Source organism: Macaca nemestrina, chromosome 18 (genome assembly GCF_043159975.1).
Source record: "Macaca nemestrina isolate mMacNem1 chromosome 18, mMacNem.hap1, whole genome shotgun sequence".
Classification (NCBI taxonomy): Eukaryota; Metazoa; Chordata; class Mammalia; order Primates; family Cercopithecidae; genus Macaca; species Macaca nemestrina.
Window position 1 is genome coordinate 46,534,230 of NC_092142.1, and position 15,514 is coordinate 46,549,743.

Genomic DNA, 15,514 nt, shown 5'->3' on the forward strand with positions numbered 1-15,514 from the left:
TGAGAAATCTCCAAACTGTTTTCCACAGTGGCTAAACTAATTGACATTCCCACCAAACAGTGTATAAGCATTCCCTTTTCTCTACAGCCTCACCAGCATCTATTGTCTTTTGACTTTTTAATACTAGCCATTCTGACTAGTGTGAGATGGTGTCTCACTGTGAGTTGTTTTTTTGTGTGTGTATTTCTTTGTTTGTTGGTTTGTTTGTAAGACAGGGTCTCGCTCTGTCACCCAGGCTGGAGTGCAGTAGAGTGCACAGCTCACTGTTCCCTCAACCACCCAAGCTCAAGGGACCCTCCCACCTCAGCCTCCCAAGTAGCTGGGACTACAGGTACATGCCACCATGCCTGACTAATTTTTTAGTTTTTTGTAGAGACAGGGTCTTGCTGTGTTGCCCAGGCTGGTCTCAAACTCCTGGGCTCAAGTGATCCTCCTGCCTCTGCCTCCCAAAGTGCTAGGATTACAGGCATAAGCCACTGCACCCAACCTCATTGTGGCTTTGATTTGCATTTCTCTGATGCTTAGTGATATTGAGCTTTTTTTTTGTGTGTGTGTGTTTCTTCCTGTGTTTAGGAGAAAGATTCTTGATGAATTCACTTACAAGGTGATCTGATGGCAAAAGCTCCTTTTTGTTGTAGAAAGCCTCAGATGCCAATATCTGGAATTCTTTTCTCTAAGGCTTTTCAGTCTACCCAGAAAGTACATCTCTAACATCATGACCAAAGGACATACACTTTGTTTCCATATCCTGAGAGCAGGGTGAAGGAAGGAAACCAGGGATCCCACTGTGAAGTATGCAGTCTTCAACCAAATCCACTGTTTAATCCTTGTATCTCCTGCTCTCCACTGTGTCTTATACTCTTGAGTACAGTGTTTTTAACCAGAGAAAAAGCCTTTTGTCTCTCAAAACTCAGGGAGCTGAAAGCAGATAGTAACTCCCTACGCGTTCAGGGAATGGAAAGGAACTTTTGGACCCAGTCTTCCTACGTGGAATGTCCGTGAATCCCAGCAGTGTCTGGGTCTCAGGGTCCTGAGGCTCTTTCCTGTTCTCTTTGTCCTAATGGATTTATACCTTAGTGGGTTTATACCTTAAACATTTTTTTCCACTATTATTTGACGGATTTTAGGAAAAACAGGAGTTAAATATATATCTTGGTCATATTAACCAGAAATCTACTTTTGATTTTATACTGAAATATCCCTTCCATTCCAGGATGTAGCTAGGCATTTTTCTATTCCTTTTAAGAAATAAGTGGGCCTATATGGAAAAGAAAAAAGACCTAGATAATCTTGAAGAGAAATATAAGATTTGAATAAATGATGGGCTATACCATTTCCTTGGATAAAAAGACTGTTACAAAAATGTGAGTACCTCCTAAATTAGTCTACTAGTTCATTATAATCATGGTCATTTCAGTGGAGTAGAGCTTTTGGCAATTTCATATGGTTAAGGGCCCACCAGGGAAGAGGGATTTCAGTAAATACTTCAGACTTTCAGATGACCCTCTTGAAAAGCTATACCTTTGAGTAAAAGGGAATCAGAAATAGTTCACTCCTCACAAAGGGTAGTGGATAACATCCAGAACCTCAAAGTATTTCTACAAATATGTACAATGTCTGTCTTTCATTCAAAATTATCAGGCATGCTAGGAGTGATCAACAACAGAGAGCCACCTACACTGGTTCAGATATTAGAGTTATCAGACATAGACGTCAAAATAACTACGATCAATGTGTTTAAGAAATTAGATAACAAGTTGGAGAATTTTATTAGAAACTTCAATAGTATATTAAAAAAGAATCAAATAGAAATTCTAAATGAAAAATCCGGTCACCAAAATTGAGGTCAGTGAAACAGTGTAGTACTTATTCACTATAATTGATGGCAGAGGATAGGTAACTCAGAAAAACACCCCAGTATACACACAAGAACTTAAAATAATATGTGATCAAGGAAACAATGAATTAATGGTGGATGTATAGATTAATATATAGTTTGGGGAAAATTAAGGAAGTTAGAGTATCAACTCACTTCATACACCAAAATACATTTCAAGTGGATTAAATGACTTAATTTTAAAAGATGTTTATTTTAAGAAGAAATCAAAATACTTTCAAGCTTTTATTTTGGACATATCATAAGCTATCAGTTTTAGCCCCTAATGTTGACAAATTCTTAGTTTTGTGATGACTTTGAGTTGAAAATAATTTTACTTTACTTTGAAGTTTAATATTCTGCCATGTTGTGTAAAGTTTTCATTTTATTTGAAGAGTCATAGACAAATTATAAAGACAGTGCAAAATGCGGTGATTTTCTCTCAAGTTAATAAATTGAAGGTTTCTCCTTTTCTTTTTATTTTCTTTTAATGTCAAGCACAGCATAGCGTTTTAAAGTTAGAATGATATCCTTTTTAATCCTGCATCATCTGAAATTGGGAAACTTTTTGCTTATATATCCTTATACACAAAGCTCAAGTTGGTCAAGACCTTAAGATATTTCATCTAATCCCCTCCTTTTACAAACAGAACTAGAGCTCTTTGTAGGACAGTAACTGTCTGTAGTCCTAAGACTAGTTACTGCAGATAGGAATAGAATTCATGGTTTCCCATTCCTAGTTCACTACTTTTTATACTCAAGCACCTGAACTTTCATCACTTTCTTTTCAGCAGCAGAGTTTAATGTCTACTTCACTACCTATCTCATTTTCCCATTTTTAGTTGTGTTTCAGAAATTATAGGAGAAAGAGGTCAGTAGTTTTGTCATGATTCAAATAATTTTACTTTTTTTTTTTTTGAAACAGAGTCTCACTCTGTCACCCAGGCTGGAGCACAGGGGCGCGATCTTGGCTCACTGCAACCTCCACCTCCTAGGTTCAAGCGATTCTCCTTCTTCAGCCTACCAAGTAGCTAGGACTACAGGCATGTGCCACCACGCCCGGCTAATTTTTTGTATTTTAGTAGAGATGGGGTTTCACCGTGTTAGCCAGAATGGTCTCGATCTCCTGACCTCATGATCCACCCGTCTCAGCCTCCCAAAGTGCTAGGATTACAGGCATGAGCCACTGGGCCTGGCTGAGTTTTACCTTTTTTAAAAAATGTAAATGGAAGTTCACCATTTGTGTTTTTACTTTTTCCTTCTTTTATTTAAATTAAAAATATTTATCAAAAGCAAAATGTAAGTACATAACTGTTCTAGACTTATAGTCATCAGTAGCCCAAAATGTCAATGATATTTTTGAAGGTCTTCTGAATTTAAATATGTACTTTGCCATCTCTAAAAATTGTGGTAAAACATACATAACATAAAATTTGCAATCTTAATCATTTTTAAGTGTCCAGTTTAGTGGTGTTAACTACATTCACCTTGTTTTGGTGATAAATTGAATTCACCTTGTTGTGCAAACAATCTCTAGAACTGTTTTCACCTTGCAAAACTCAAACTCTATACTCATAAACAACAGTTCCTCATTCTCCCCACACTCCAACCTTCCTTTTTTTTTTTTTACTAATATAATCAATGAAAATGGCATCTATATGCTCCTCTTGGGTTTTATTTCAAATCCTTTCAAATTTCCGTATCCCCTGATCCAGTTTTACTCATTACTAGGATCCCAGCCTCTTCTCCCAGCCCCATTACCCAGGACATCTCTCCATGCAGTTTGTTGCTAGCCATGCTTTCCATGCCTCAAATAGACTTGGTTTCCAAATCTCTAAATGTAATTGGAGTTTTATGCCCTCATGCTATGATGGTATTTTAGAGTTGCCTTTTCTTTTTTTCTTTCTATGTCATACTTTAATTTTACAGCTTAGGTGAATGTTTCGTCTTTAGTGAAGCCTCCGGGACTGGAATTAATTTCTCCTTTCAGGCCGGGCGCGGTGGCTCAAGCCTGTAATCCCAGCACTTTGGGAGGCCAAGACGGGCGGATCACTAGGTCAGGAGATCGAGACCATCCTGGCTAACACGGTGAAACCCCGTCTCTACTAAAAAATACAAAAAAACTAGCCGGGCGAGGTGGCGGGCGCCTGTAGTCCCAGCTACTCAGGAGGCTGAGACAGGAGAATGGCCCGAACCCGGGAGGCGGAGCTTGCAGTGAGCTGAGATCCGGCCACTGCACTCCAGCCTGGGCGACAGAGCGAGACTCCGTCTCAACAAAAAAAAAAAATTTCTCCTTTCATTGTCCTTCTATGACATTTTGCTTGAATGTTTGCTATAGCTCTTGTTTCATTTTATGTTTAGCTAGTTTCTTCTGCCTGCCTCGCTCTGTGGTTTGTAATCTTGTTCAGCTCAAGGTTCACTCATCTCTGCATCCCCAGAGTACTCTCCTCACTACTGTTATCTGTGGGAAATATTTAAATATTGCCTCATTGATTCAACAAATATTTATTGTGCTCTGACTGTAGGCACTAGGGATGTAGTGATGAATATGATACACAAGGTTTTTGACCACATGGGACTTAAATTCTAAAGGGAAAGCCCAACAGAAAACAAAGGTAGGTTGGGAGAGTGATGGGAAGGAATGCAGTCTTGGGTAGGATGGTCTGTTGGAAAGGACCTGGTGGGATATAATTGAGTGTTTTAAATATATTGCATTTGACACATACAGTATTATTTAATTACCATCAGAAATAGAATACTAATGCCTAGCAAATTTGTTGTTAAGTTTGCTTTTTCCAGTACTAATATAGGAGCTTCTACAACCAACTGAATTTTTTTTAATCAAAAGCCCCATAGATTATTAATGGAATTTAGCATTTGTCTATAACTCAGAGTAAACATTTATTTTATGGGCTGAATTAGAATATAAGGGTGAGTAGGCTAATAAAACGGAAATTATTAAATACAATTTTTTTCTGTTTAAGCATTAGCTATAAGCTTTAAGAATTAAGTAATTCTTGACTCTCTCTTGTCTCTCATACCCTGTGTTACAATTTATTATTAAATCCTGTTGTCTCTATCCTCAAATTGTATCCAGAATCTAACCACTTCCCATCACCTTCAGTGCTATTATCATGGTCCAAGCTACCATTATCCCTCACCTAGGTTTTTACAGTCATCTCCTAAATTCCAACTAGACATAAGACAGCCTGTTCATGCTCTACCTGGTCATAGGCAGTTTATGTCATATATCATAAGCCTCCAATGATTTCCTCTCTCACACAAACTGGAAACCACTGTTCTTCAAATGGTCTATGTGCTCTCCATGGTCTGGACCTACATCTCTTATTTCATTTCCTACCAGCTGCCCCATCTACTCTATTTCAACCACATTTTCCTCCTTACTGCTCGCAAAGACACTAAGCATGCTCCTGCCTCAGGACCTTTGCACTTACCACTCCCAGCCCCGTACACTCTTCCCTCAGATCCATATCATTGACTATAGTCCTTTCTTAAGTTCCTGATTACATGTTACTTTATTAGAGAAATCCTTTCTGATCACCTATATGAAATAGCTAACAACCCTCATCCTACTCCCCTGCCCTGCTACTCCCCATCCCCTGCCTTTTCTTATTTCTACTTTGCACTTATCACCATCTGACATAATAAACACATATATGTAGTAATAATATATATTATAATTATTATATACATAGAGTCATATGCTACATAACAGCATTTTAGTCAATGATGGACCATGTATACAGTGGAGGTCTCGTAAGATTTTAATATTGTATTTTTACTGTACCTTTTCTATCTTTAGATACACAAATACTTACCATCATATTATAGTTGCCTACAGTATTCAGTACATGTTTGTAGCCTAAGAGCAATAGGCTGTGCCATATAGCTTAGTGCTTAGTAGGCTATACCACAGTTTGTGTAAGTACACTCTATGGGTGTTCACACAACAACAAGATTGCCTAATGATGCATTTCTCAGAATGTATCTTGGTCATTAAGCGATGCATGACTGTGTGTGTGTGTGTATATAGCTTTTTTATTGTCTATCCGCTACACATACCTTTAAGAACAGTTTCAAGAAGGCAAGAATGTTATGTATTTTGTTCATGCTGTATCCTCAATACCTAACATAGTACCTAGTAGGCCTTCAATAAATATTTGTCTAACAAATTATTTAACTGAATAGCAAGATGTATACATGCTAGCCTACATATTAGGAAATATCATTCGATGAACCTGCCTAGGCACAGACCCTGCTCTTAGGGAACTTACTGTTCCAGAGTGACCTGACTATAGCCAGGCTAGTAAAAATGTGCAGATCAACTGCATAGTCGACCTTTCTCACTCAAACTCAAGGAAACTTTATTTTGATTGCTATTAATATGTCCATCCTGTCATCTATAAATGGACATTTGTTGATCTACTTTGTTTATGAGTTTCCACTAGAGGAGAAGGCACTACTACTCTGGGTAGTTAGCCAACAAAAGCAACATTCCCAGTGTCCTGTTTCTTCACATTTGAGATGAACAGTGAGAAAATAGAGAAAATAATATATGTTATAAATATTGTATAAATATGTAATAAATATTGCCTTATTTTTAAGTAATAATTTATGCCTTGTTTTTTATGAGTACACTTCTCCATTTTCTCTGACAATTCATCAGATAATTAGAAGTGACACATAATGTTAAAAATCATTGTAGGTTTATCATTCATTTATACTGTTCATACTGTTCACCGTGAACCACTGACAAACACAAACAATGTTTCAGTTCAGACTCATTTAGTTTGTTCAGCCTATAATCAGAAACTAATGGAAAATAAAATGACCAAATATGGGTAGCCATACGCCAGAATGTAGAGAAGCATTGGCCTGGAAAACCAATACCTTCATGTTCCTGAAAAAATGGAGTCTTGTCGGTATCCTATCATTGGATGACCCAGAAATACATTACAGTAGCAGAATCCAAAGTACAATTTCACATCTTTTCCCAAAACAATTTTAGTATTTTATGTGTTTTCTAATTTGGATATTTTATTTTACTTTATTTATTTTTTGAGATGGAGTCTCGCTCCGCCAGGCCAGAGTACAGTGGTGCGATCTCGGCTCACTACAACCTCCACCTTCTGTGTTCAAGTGATTCTCCTGCCTCAGCCTCCCAAGTAGTTGGGACTACAGGCACATGCCACCACGCCGAGCTGATTTTTGTATTTTTAGTAGAGTTGGGGTTTCACCAGGATGGCCAGGATGGTCTTGATCTCTTGACCTCATGATCCGCCCGCCTTGGCCCCACAAAGTGCTGGGATTACAGGCATGAACCACTGCCCCCCAGTCAGAAATGTAATTTTTTTTAGCATTTTAATGGTTACTGAATTATTTTAATTCCAGCTTAAAAGTAAATGCCTGCAATTCTAAGAACAGAGAGTTCATCTCATGTTGACCTATTTATAATGACTCATAAAGTTGTAACTTGATGTGTATATTCTATTTAAGGGGTTTGTGTGTGTGTGTGTGTGTGTGTGTGTGTGTGTGTGTGTAGAAACCTGTGTGATTTTTGAATGTTCATTTAAGAATTACTTCAGAACTGTATATATTTTTAAGCAATTTTTGAAGTATTACTTAATTACAGAAAGGTATGCACACAGGCCATAAGAGTATGGCTTGATGTATCTAAGAGTTTCTAATCCTTTTTTGATCACATTTCAGACCCTAATATCTGGAGCTGTAGTAGAACAACTTGATTTCCTACGAATCAGTGACACAGAAGAGTAAGTCCCTTTGGGTTATTTCATTTTGGGTTTTTTGAAATTACATTAGAAAAGTAGAAAATATGAACCTTTTCTTTTACTTTCTAGGCTTCCAGAATTTAAGAGTTTTGAGGAACTAGAACCTCCCAAACATTCAAAAGTCAAACGTCAAAGCAGCACCCCTAGTGCTCCTGAACTGGGACAGCAGCCGGATGTCAACATTAGTGAATGGAAGGACAAACCCACCCACGAAATTCTTCAAAAACTGAATGTGAGACAGATGCAGTTCCCACATGGCCCTCGGTTGCTGGGGCAGAGGCTCCCAGAGTCAGACCATATGTCTTTTTGTCCTCTCAGTGAAGGTAGCAATTAATCTGGAGGTGGATGACTTGTCTACACCCAGGGCAATCATGAGAAGTTGTTCTCTTGGTCTAACATCTGCATAGATATCTTTAAAAATGCTTAAGAATTGCAGGTGAATATGTTTGTCTTGGATACACAAGTATGGTATGAGCCATTAAAGAAGTCAATGATAGTTGCCTTTGGTTTCTCCAGATTTCTCTTTCAGAGCCCTCTTTCTTCCTTTCTGCCCCCATCTTGTCTCCTGCCCCAGTGTTTAGGTGTAATGCTTGCTTTAGGTCAGTCCTGTCACTGAGTAAAGCAGTCCTTTCACTGCATTCATACAAATATTTTAGCAAATGAATATTTATCTTTCCTAAGGTTACTTACGTTTCAGAAGAGTAAGGGTGGATAGGGTGTAGTACTGATTCAAGGAAACGAAATTCTCCCAGTAGAGCAATAAACACTGTGACGTTTTGTTTGGGGCACACAAATTTGAGCATGTAGACCAAATATATATCCTTCCAGATGTGACCAATTCTTGTTGATGGATATTGTATAGATCCAAATAAGCATGAATAAAATATAATATGGCATAAAGCACATAGCACAGTGCCCTAATATATAATAAACACTCTAAACAAGTCCCCTCCTATCATCTATCTCTTCACAACAGTTTGCTAGCAACATGGTCTCCCATTTACCAATAAGAAGAATCAAGAAGGGAGTGGTTAAATGACCTGGCCAAGTCTCTCAGAGAGTGGCAAAATCAGTATTATTGCTTGTAGATAAAATATTTTCTGTTCATTACTTATCTTGTTTTCTGGCAAATTTAATTATTAAATCCTACCACCCCAGGAATCCAGCTTGTCACTTGTCTACCCTCTATCTCTAAGATATCTAAGATAAGTATGAATCGCTGTATAATGTCATCTTATGCTTTATATTATATCGATGACAGTTTATCTTTCCTCAGTTCATAGTAAAGTATTTCTTCTCTGCATCATGTGGTTTTGTGATTAGTTACCCTCTGTGGTAACTCCTGTACCCATTTCATTTCAGTTCCTCACCGTGATTTATATTTTCAGGATTGCAGTTGTCTGGCTAGCCAAGCCATCCTGCTGGGTATACTGCTCAAAAGAGAAGGCCCCAACTTCATCACAAAGGAAGGTAAGAGTGCATGTCTAAGAGAACATTTTAAATAAGAGGACCGCTGTAGCCTTGAACATATATCAAATATGCATAAGCTATCCACTAAAATGTTGCAAGTTCTTTCCCCCTTCATTAAACCTTCTTTTTCACTTTTGAATGGAAAATGTTCATTCATACCCCCTAAAGTGGAGGAGACTGATGTATGAACCCCTAACTGGCTTTCATGCAGTGATGCTTGATTGTTTCTCTGATTGTCTGAAAAGTATTGGAGCTTGGATTGTACCTGTGATTGTTAACCTCTGATGAATTCCATAGTTATTTATTGACAATTTCTATTTCCAGTTTTATCTTCTCTAATTTTTCAAGAATAACATCGAATTGTTATGTCTATAAAAATTAGCTCCCTCAAGATAGCGCCACTGCACTCCAGCCTGGGTGACAGAGCAAGACTCCATCTCAAAAAAAAAAAAAAAAAATTAGCTGCCTCGTGATCTGCAGCAGCCATTTGGAATGGAACATGGCATTTAATAGAATTGTGCTCTGAAGATGGTTAATAAAAATAAATCATTTGTAATTATATCTATGTCCACTCTGCATTAAGGATGAAACCCAGTTATCCCCCAGATTCACACTTGCATGTGGAGTCACCACTGTAAGGAATCTTTAAGTTCTCCACCATGGTCCACTTCTGACATTTTGTAATACAGAATAATGCAGAATACAGTTCAAGTACTTAATGTCTAGCTATTCAAAAATCTTTGGCTTATTTGAAAGTACTCTGTTAAGAGGTGTGTGTTGATATGGTTAGAACTGAAAAACAGCAGTGGAATTAATAATACATATAGTTCTGGTAATTAACCGAGCATAGTTATTTATTCAAATGAGATCTACTTAGTTTTTGCCTTATTATAGCTAAGAGATAACCTTGTTGAGTATTATACATGTGAATTGAATCGCTTTCCATTTCTTAGCTTGTTAAAGGCAGAGGAACTTTTAGCAAATTTCAAACAGAATCTTGCATATTTCTAATTAGTCTTAAAACTGTAAGTATAAGCAGAATCTCAGTTGTATTTAGGACATTCACTGAAATTTGCACTTTATCTAAAACAGTAGGATTTTTAAAAATCAAACATTTCATTAGAAACCTAGAATTCAGAATGGCTGTTTTTTTTATTGAAAAGTTTTAGTGCTTTTAAATAAAAGAAAATTTATATAAAATAGTTTATAATGAAAATGCTAAGGGAATGATTTTTTAAACCATTTTTATAAACTTGAGAATAATATTCATTAAATGTTTTAAATCTATAAAACCTTATGTGAAACATTGAAAATCATACGCATCTACAGAATCCGAATATAATTTTATCTAATTTGTTAAAAGGCTATAAAAAGTTTAGAGTAAAATGTTAAAGATCTTGTTCTTTATCTTTGTTTTCTTTTTGGTGCTCTTTCCTGTCACATTGTGATTTTACAGACAAAATCGTGGCCAAATAATGAAACCCACTGGTGGTGTCTTTTGAGCAGTAGCATATGTTGGAATGATCATAGCCCCATGTACATAACAAGGCCTCAGTAAAGTTTTATTGAACAAATAAATGAAAAGTCATATATATTAGAGTCTACAGTATTTGTTCAATTGCTAATTATTTTACTATATTCTCTTTTCCTCTTTTCTGCAGTAAATTAAAATAGCATTTGTATTGTTAAAAGTTTAGATTGCATATTAATTAGGAAAATAGTTGAATTTCAAGAAATAAAGTACCAAAATTATATACTCAGACTAAATAGTATCAAGTGCTGGAGATAGTCACACTCTATATATTTGAGTTACATATTTAAATATGTCAGTTCAGAACATTAATGAATCGATGTATCAACTCTAGTGAAGCACAGTGAAAATTTGAGTACTTTTAAGAGGAATAAATGTGATGCATTTAATTAAAAGTTTTGTTCAACAAAGACTCTATTATCCAATGTCTAGGTACCGTTTCTGATCACATTGAGAGAGTCTATAGAAGAGCTGGCAGCAAAAAACTTTGGTTTGTATTAGTGTCCTTGTTGTTATGTTTTATTTTTGTGTTGTCATATTCGATAGCCTAAAGAAAATGGACCAGTCTTAAAGATGGTAATTCATCCTGATTTTTACTTTGAACCTCCAAGGTTACAGCACTTCCTGAGAATGTGCCTATGTAGCATGTCTCTCCCCGCACCTCCTCCACCAAAATTCTGAAAACAAAGACACTGTAGGGATTGAACCTGAAGAGTATTCACTGGAATGATATGCTAAGAATTCTTTCCTACTCTACACCTTCTCTGCCCCAGCAAGGTGCTTTAAGTTCTGTTTTTTAATTTAGGCAACCTGTTCTGCTATTATAGAAGGCCATGAAAAGAGACCAGTGATTTATCTAATCATAAGCAAAAATAATATACTGAGAAGGCTATTCTCTTGTCACTTAAGTTGAATGAATCCCAGTGATTGTAGCTGCTTCATGAAAAATAACCAATTTGTTCTACAGAGGTAATCTCTTCCCAGAGATAGAAAAAAAAGAAGTAGGAAAGTTTAAATAAATAAAGTTGTTTAAATTCACAATTGAGTAGGAATGCCTAAATGCATGGCCCTCTGCATTTTGATGTAATTCTACAGAAATGTTTTACTAGCTGAATCTAACAAATATTGAAAGTCAAAGTGTATGTATAGATATATATACACACGCACACATTTTTTAATGATACGTTATCCACTTTAAAAAAAAAAAAGTCTCAAGAATGTCATAAGAAACTCCCTTAACCTAAATGAGCCTCAGGTTTCTAATCCCTAAAATAAGGGGATTAGACAAAACAATCTCTTAGAATATTTCAATTATATTTTTATCATAAATATACCATTCCTCCTCAGAAGAAATAATGTAATAATCCTATAGTTAAATCTTTCAAATTTTCACTGTAAATTCTTAGTACAGTAAGACATCAAGCCAATAAGTGATAGTTCTGGTAAACTTTCTTAGCCAGTAAGTTTCAGGTGTGGTCTATAGTCTTACTTTTGATTAAGCACATCTGTTCTTGCTTTATGTATTACACTTTATGCATTTCAGATAAATCATTAGCTAGCAAACATTTAGAATGCTGACTGTTATGTTTGGAAGAACTGGAAGTTGTATTTACTCTATTTTCCCTTTTATGGCTTTCCACTGACACACCCAGGTTGGCGGTGCGCTACGGGGCTGCATTTACCCAGAAATTTTCTTCCTCTATAGCCCCACACATTACTACTTTTCTGGTACATGGGAAACAGGTAACATGCACAGAATTTGAAAACCCAAGCTGCTTGAAATGTGTGGGCTTATTTGCACTCTGAAGGTTAAACATGTCTTTTGGTCTTAGAGTGTGTGGGTGAAAGCTTCTCTAGAAGTAGGAAGTGTTTGTTTCACTAACTTTATTAGTTATTGACTGAATTTTCTTTTAGTCATCTATGTTGAAATTAAGAAATATAAATGTTTTTTATAAGTCAGCTTCTGTGGATATCCTGAAATACCTAAAGATTGCAGCCAGTTTCAGACCTACATTTTTATTTTACTTTTTCTATCTAAAAGTTCCACGTGAATTTTTACTTTTGAGGGAAAAAAATTATCTGATGTATTGCATGTGCTGTACTTTAAAAAAAAAAAAATCTGTTCTCCCTAGGTTCTAAGACTTTTTCAGTAATATAAAAATAGCAGTGTGAATTTCTTCCCCCAACATTATGACTTTATCATGAAAAAGAAATACTGGTATTTCATTGTAGCACTTTCTAAAATTCAGTACTAAGTGAATCCTCTAATCCAGAGATTTGGTTATCTAGGCACCAAAAGAAACATGACTTAGAATGGTTATAGAAATAGGTCACATGTACTAGTGACAGATTTAGTAATGAACTTGTTAATGCAAAATCAGAATATCGTCTTAATTCCTCCTATACACCCTCCCTCCCTAATCAAAATAGTAACTAGGTTTTCTTTTTTTGCTTTTTAAATCGATAGTGTCATCAGTAATATTTTTGTCACAGCTTGGTGGCAGGGATGAGGTGGAGGGATCCCTCCCTAATTCTGAATGGTCCTGCAGTCTGGGAAATTTCAGCTGTCCTGGGCAGTGTTTCCTCCAAATGATGATGTGAGGATTCAACCGTGTATATTTTAAAGATTACCCAGTCAGGGCCCGATGCATTCCTCATATTTTAGATTTGTGAACATCTGGCCTGCTCTCTTCTTTGCCCCCAGGTCGGTTGTACGCCGTGCAGCAAGTCTTTTAAGTAAAGTAGTGGACAGCCTGGCCCCATCCATTACTAATGTTTTAGTGCAGGGCAAACAGGTAAGTATTTGCTTTTCAGACACTTATTTGGTCCCAGTGGCAAAGATTTCTGGCTAGGACCCTTACTTTTAAGTCTGGCAAGCCTCAGTGTCATAGGCCTCTCACTTTCAGATTTATAAGGGCTCAGGCATTGCTACGAAAGTCGCCTTCCCCAAGCAAAATCTAGTCAGAAAGATATTAAATGGGCCTTCCCCTTTTCCTGCTGCACCTTAGAGCTGTAATCTTCAACTCCTGTGTTGAGATCAATGCAGATGCTAATGTAGAAAATGGACCAATAACTACTAATGTAGAAAATGGACCAATAACTACTAAAGTACTCCAGACAGGTTTCGGATAGGCAGAGCAGAAGTAGGTGAACAGCGAAGGGCACATATTCCCTTCTGCTCCACATAAGATCTCCCTCCTTAGAAAGCATGGTGTTCGTGCTCAGCCAGGGTCTCTGCATGCCAGTGCTGTTCCCCAGATCCCCTGCCCCAGGCCATCTCTAACCCCAGCTCCTCCCCATTCGCCAGGGCCAGCTCTGTCACCTCCTCCTCACGGAGCCATCTCCAGTTAGCAGTGGTCTCTCTCTCTGGATTCTCACAATAGGTCTGTGACAATTCCCACAATCTGTCCTGGGTCCCAGTTCATTTGAATGTGTGTCTCTCACCTCATGGTAGGCTGTGAGCCCCCAGGGGTCAGAGTCTGAGTCTTGTCCAGTACACATCCCAGTGTGCCCAGCATGGGGCCTTGCTTGGAAAAAGCACTTAGTGAATGTGGGTTGAATTGAGCCTGTGCATGTGGGGTGTGGCTGCTCATTTTCTGTTTTGTTTTCTATAAGCTCTAATTTACCTGGCTGAATCATCCTTTGATTAGAATGAAAACCTGTTCACTTACTCTCCGTCTCTTCTCTGTGAATATATGTGCTTTATTGTGTTTTCCTGAGAGTTAATCTGGGGATATAATAAGCTTTAGTAATATGAAGTACTTTAACGCTCTTCAATGGAATCAACCCATTGGTCATATTTCAGGGCTCTTAATTCATTAAGATTAAAATTATTCATCCTTATATTTAGTTTTTGAAATGTTAGAATAATAAGCTATTTATTGTTTCATGTAATATTTAATAATTAAAAATAATTGTACTAATAAAAGATTCCTGCTGGGCATGGTGGCTGACACCTGTAATCCAAACACTTTGGGGGCCAAGGCGGGAGGATCACTTGAGGCCAGGAATTCAAGACCAGCCTGAGCACATAGCAAGACCCTATCTCTGCAAAAAAAAAAAAAAAAAAAAAAATAGCTGGGCCTAATGGCACATGCCTTTGGTCTCAGTGCCTTGGGAAGCTGAGGTAGGAGGATTGCTTGAGCCAAGAGTTTGAGGCTGTAGTGAGCCGTGATCATTCCATTGCACTCCAGCCTGGGCAACAGAGCAATACCCTGTCATTTAAAAAAATTGAAAAGAAAAAATACAAAAAATCCTAAGAAAAAGTTAAATCACTTCATATATGTTATTTTTTCCAAATTGTTGAGAGGTAGATTTTTTATCCCTGTTTGTTGGCTAAAACAGACCAAAATACAGGAAGTAACTTATCTAGTGCCTTTTCTCACCAGAATTCTTGCCTCTAGCGAGAGTCTCATATTTTTGCCCTGAACCAAGCCACCTCTGAAAGAAAGTTAAACAGGCTTTGAGAAGATATTTTTCCTTGGATTTTAGATCCTTGTAGCATATCTGAAAAGAGAGTTAACTCTGCATATGAACATTCAGAAACTTTTGGAGATATTCAAGGTCATCGGCACCTGACACTGGGAGAAAGGGTGGGTTAGGGTTGGTCCTGTCCAACTACACAATATCTAAAGGGAGCTTGCAGCCTGTGGTCCTGAGATTCTGCTCCCACATCCTGGAAGCCTCAGAGCCTGCCCTAAGGTTGTGCCTGGACCATTGCTCATCACACTAGTATGTCTCCCAGGGTAAATCACTTACAGAGCTGGGCAAGACTTGGAGGCCTGTAGCTCAGCTTCATTACCAGCGGCATGAAGTCCATTCTCTGAC

At 37.4% G+C, this 15,514-nt stretch overlaps 1 protein-coding gene across 6 annotated transcripts in view; it reads left to right on the forward strand.

Annotated features, from left to right (window-relative positions):
- The window catches only part of LOC105492220 (phosphorylase kinase regulatory subunit beta), a 227,627-nt gene that overhangs the window by 185,823 nt on the left and 26,290 nt on the right, over window positions 1-15,514 (forward strand). For 5 of the 6 annotated variants that reach the window (XM_011759241.2, XM_011759242.3, XM_011759239.3 and 2 more), the window contains 5 exons: window positions 7,607-7,668; window positions 7,756-7,918; window positions 9,075-9,156; window positions 11,120-11,177; window positions 13,392-13,482. In XM_011759241.2, coding sequence (XP_011757543.2) covers window positions 7,607-7,668; window positions 7,756-7,918; window positions 9,075-9,156; window positions 11,120-11,177; window positions 13,392-13,482 — 456 coding nt within the window. Of the gene's footprint in view, window positions 1-7,606; window positions 7,669-7,755; window positions 7,919-9,074; window positions 9,157-11,119; window positions 11,178-12,339; window positions 12,431-13,391; window positions 13,483-15,514 lie in introns of all 6 variants that reach the window. The other variant, XM_011759240.2, reaches the window with a different exon arrangement.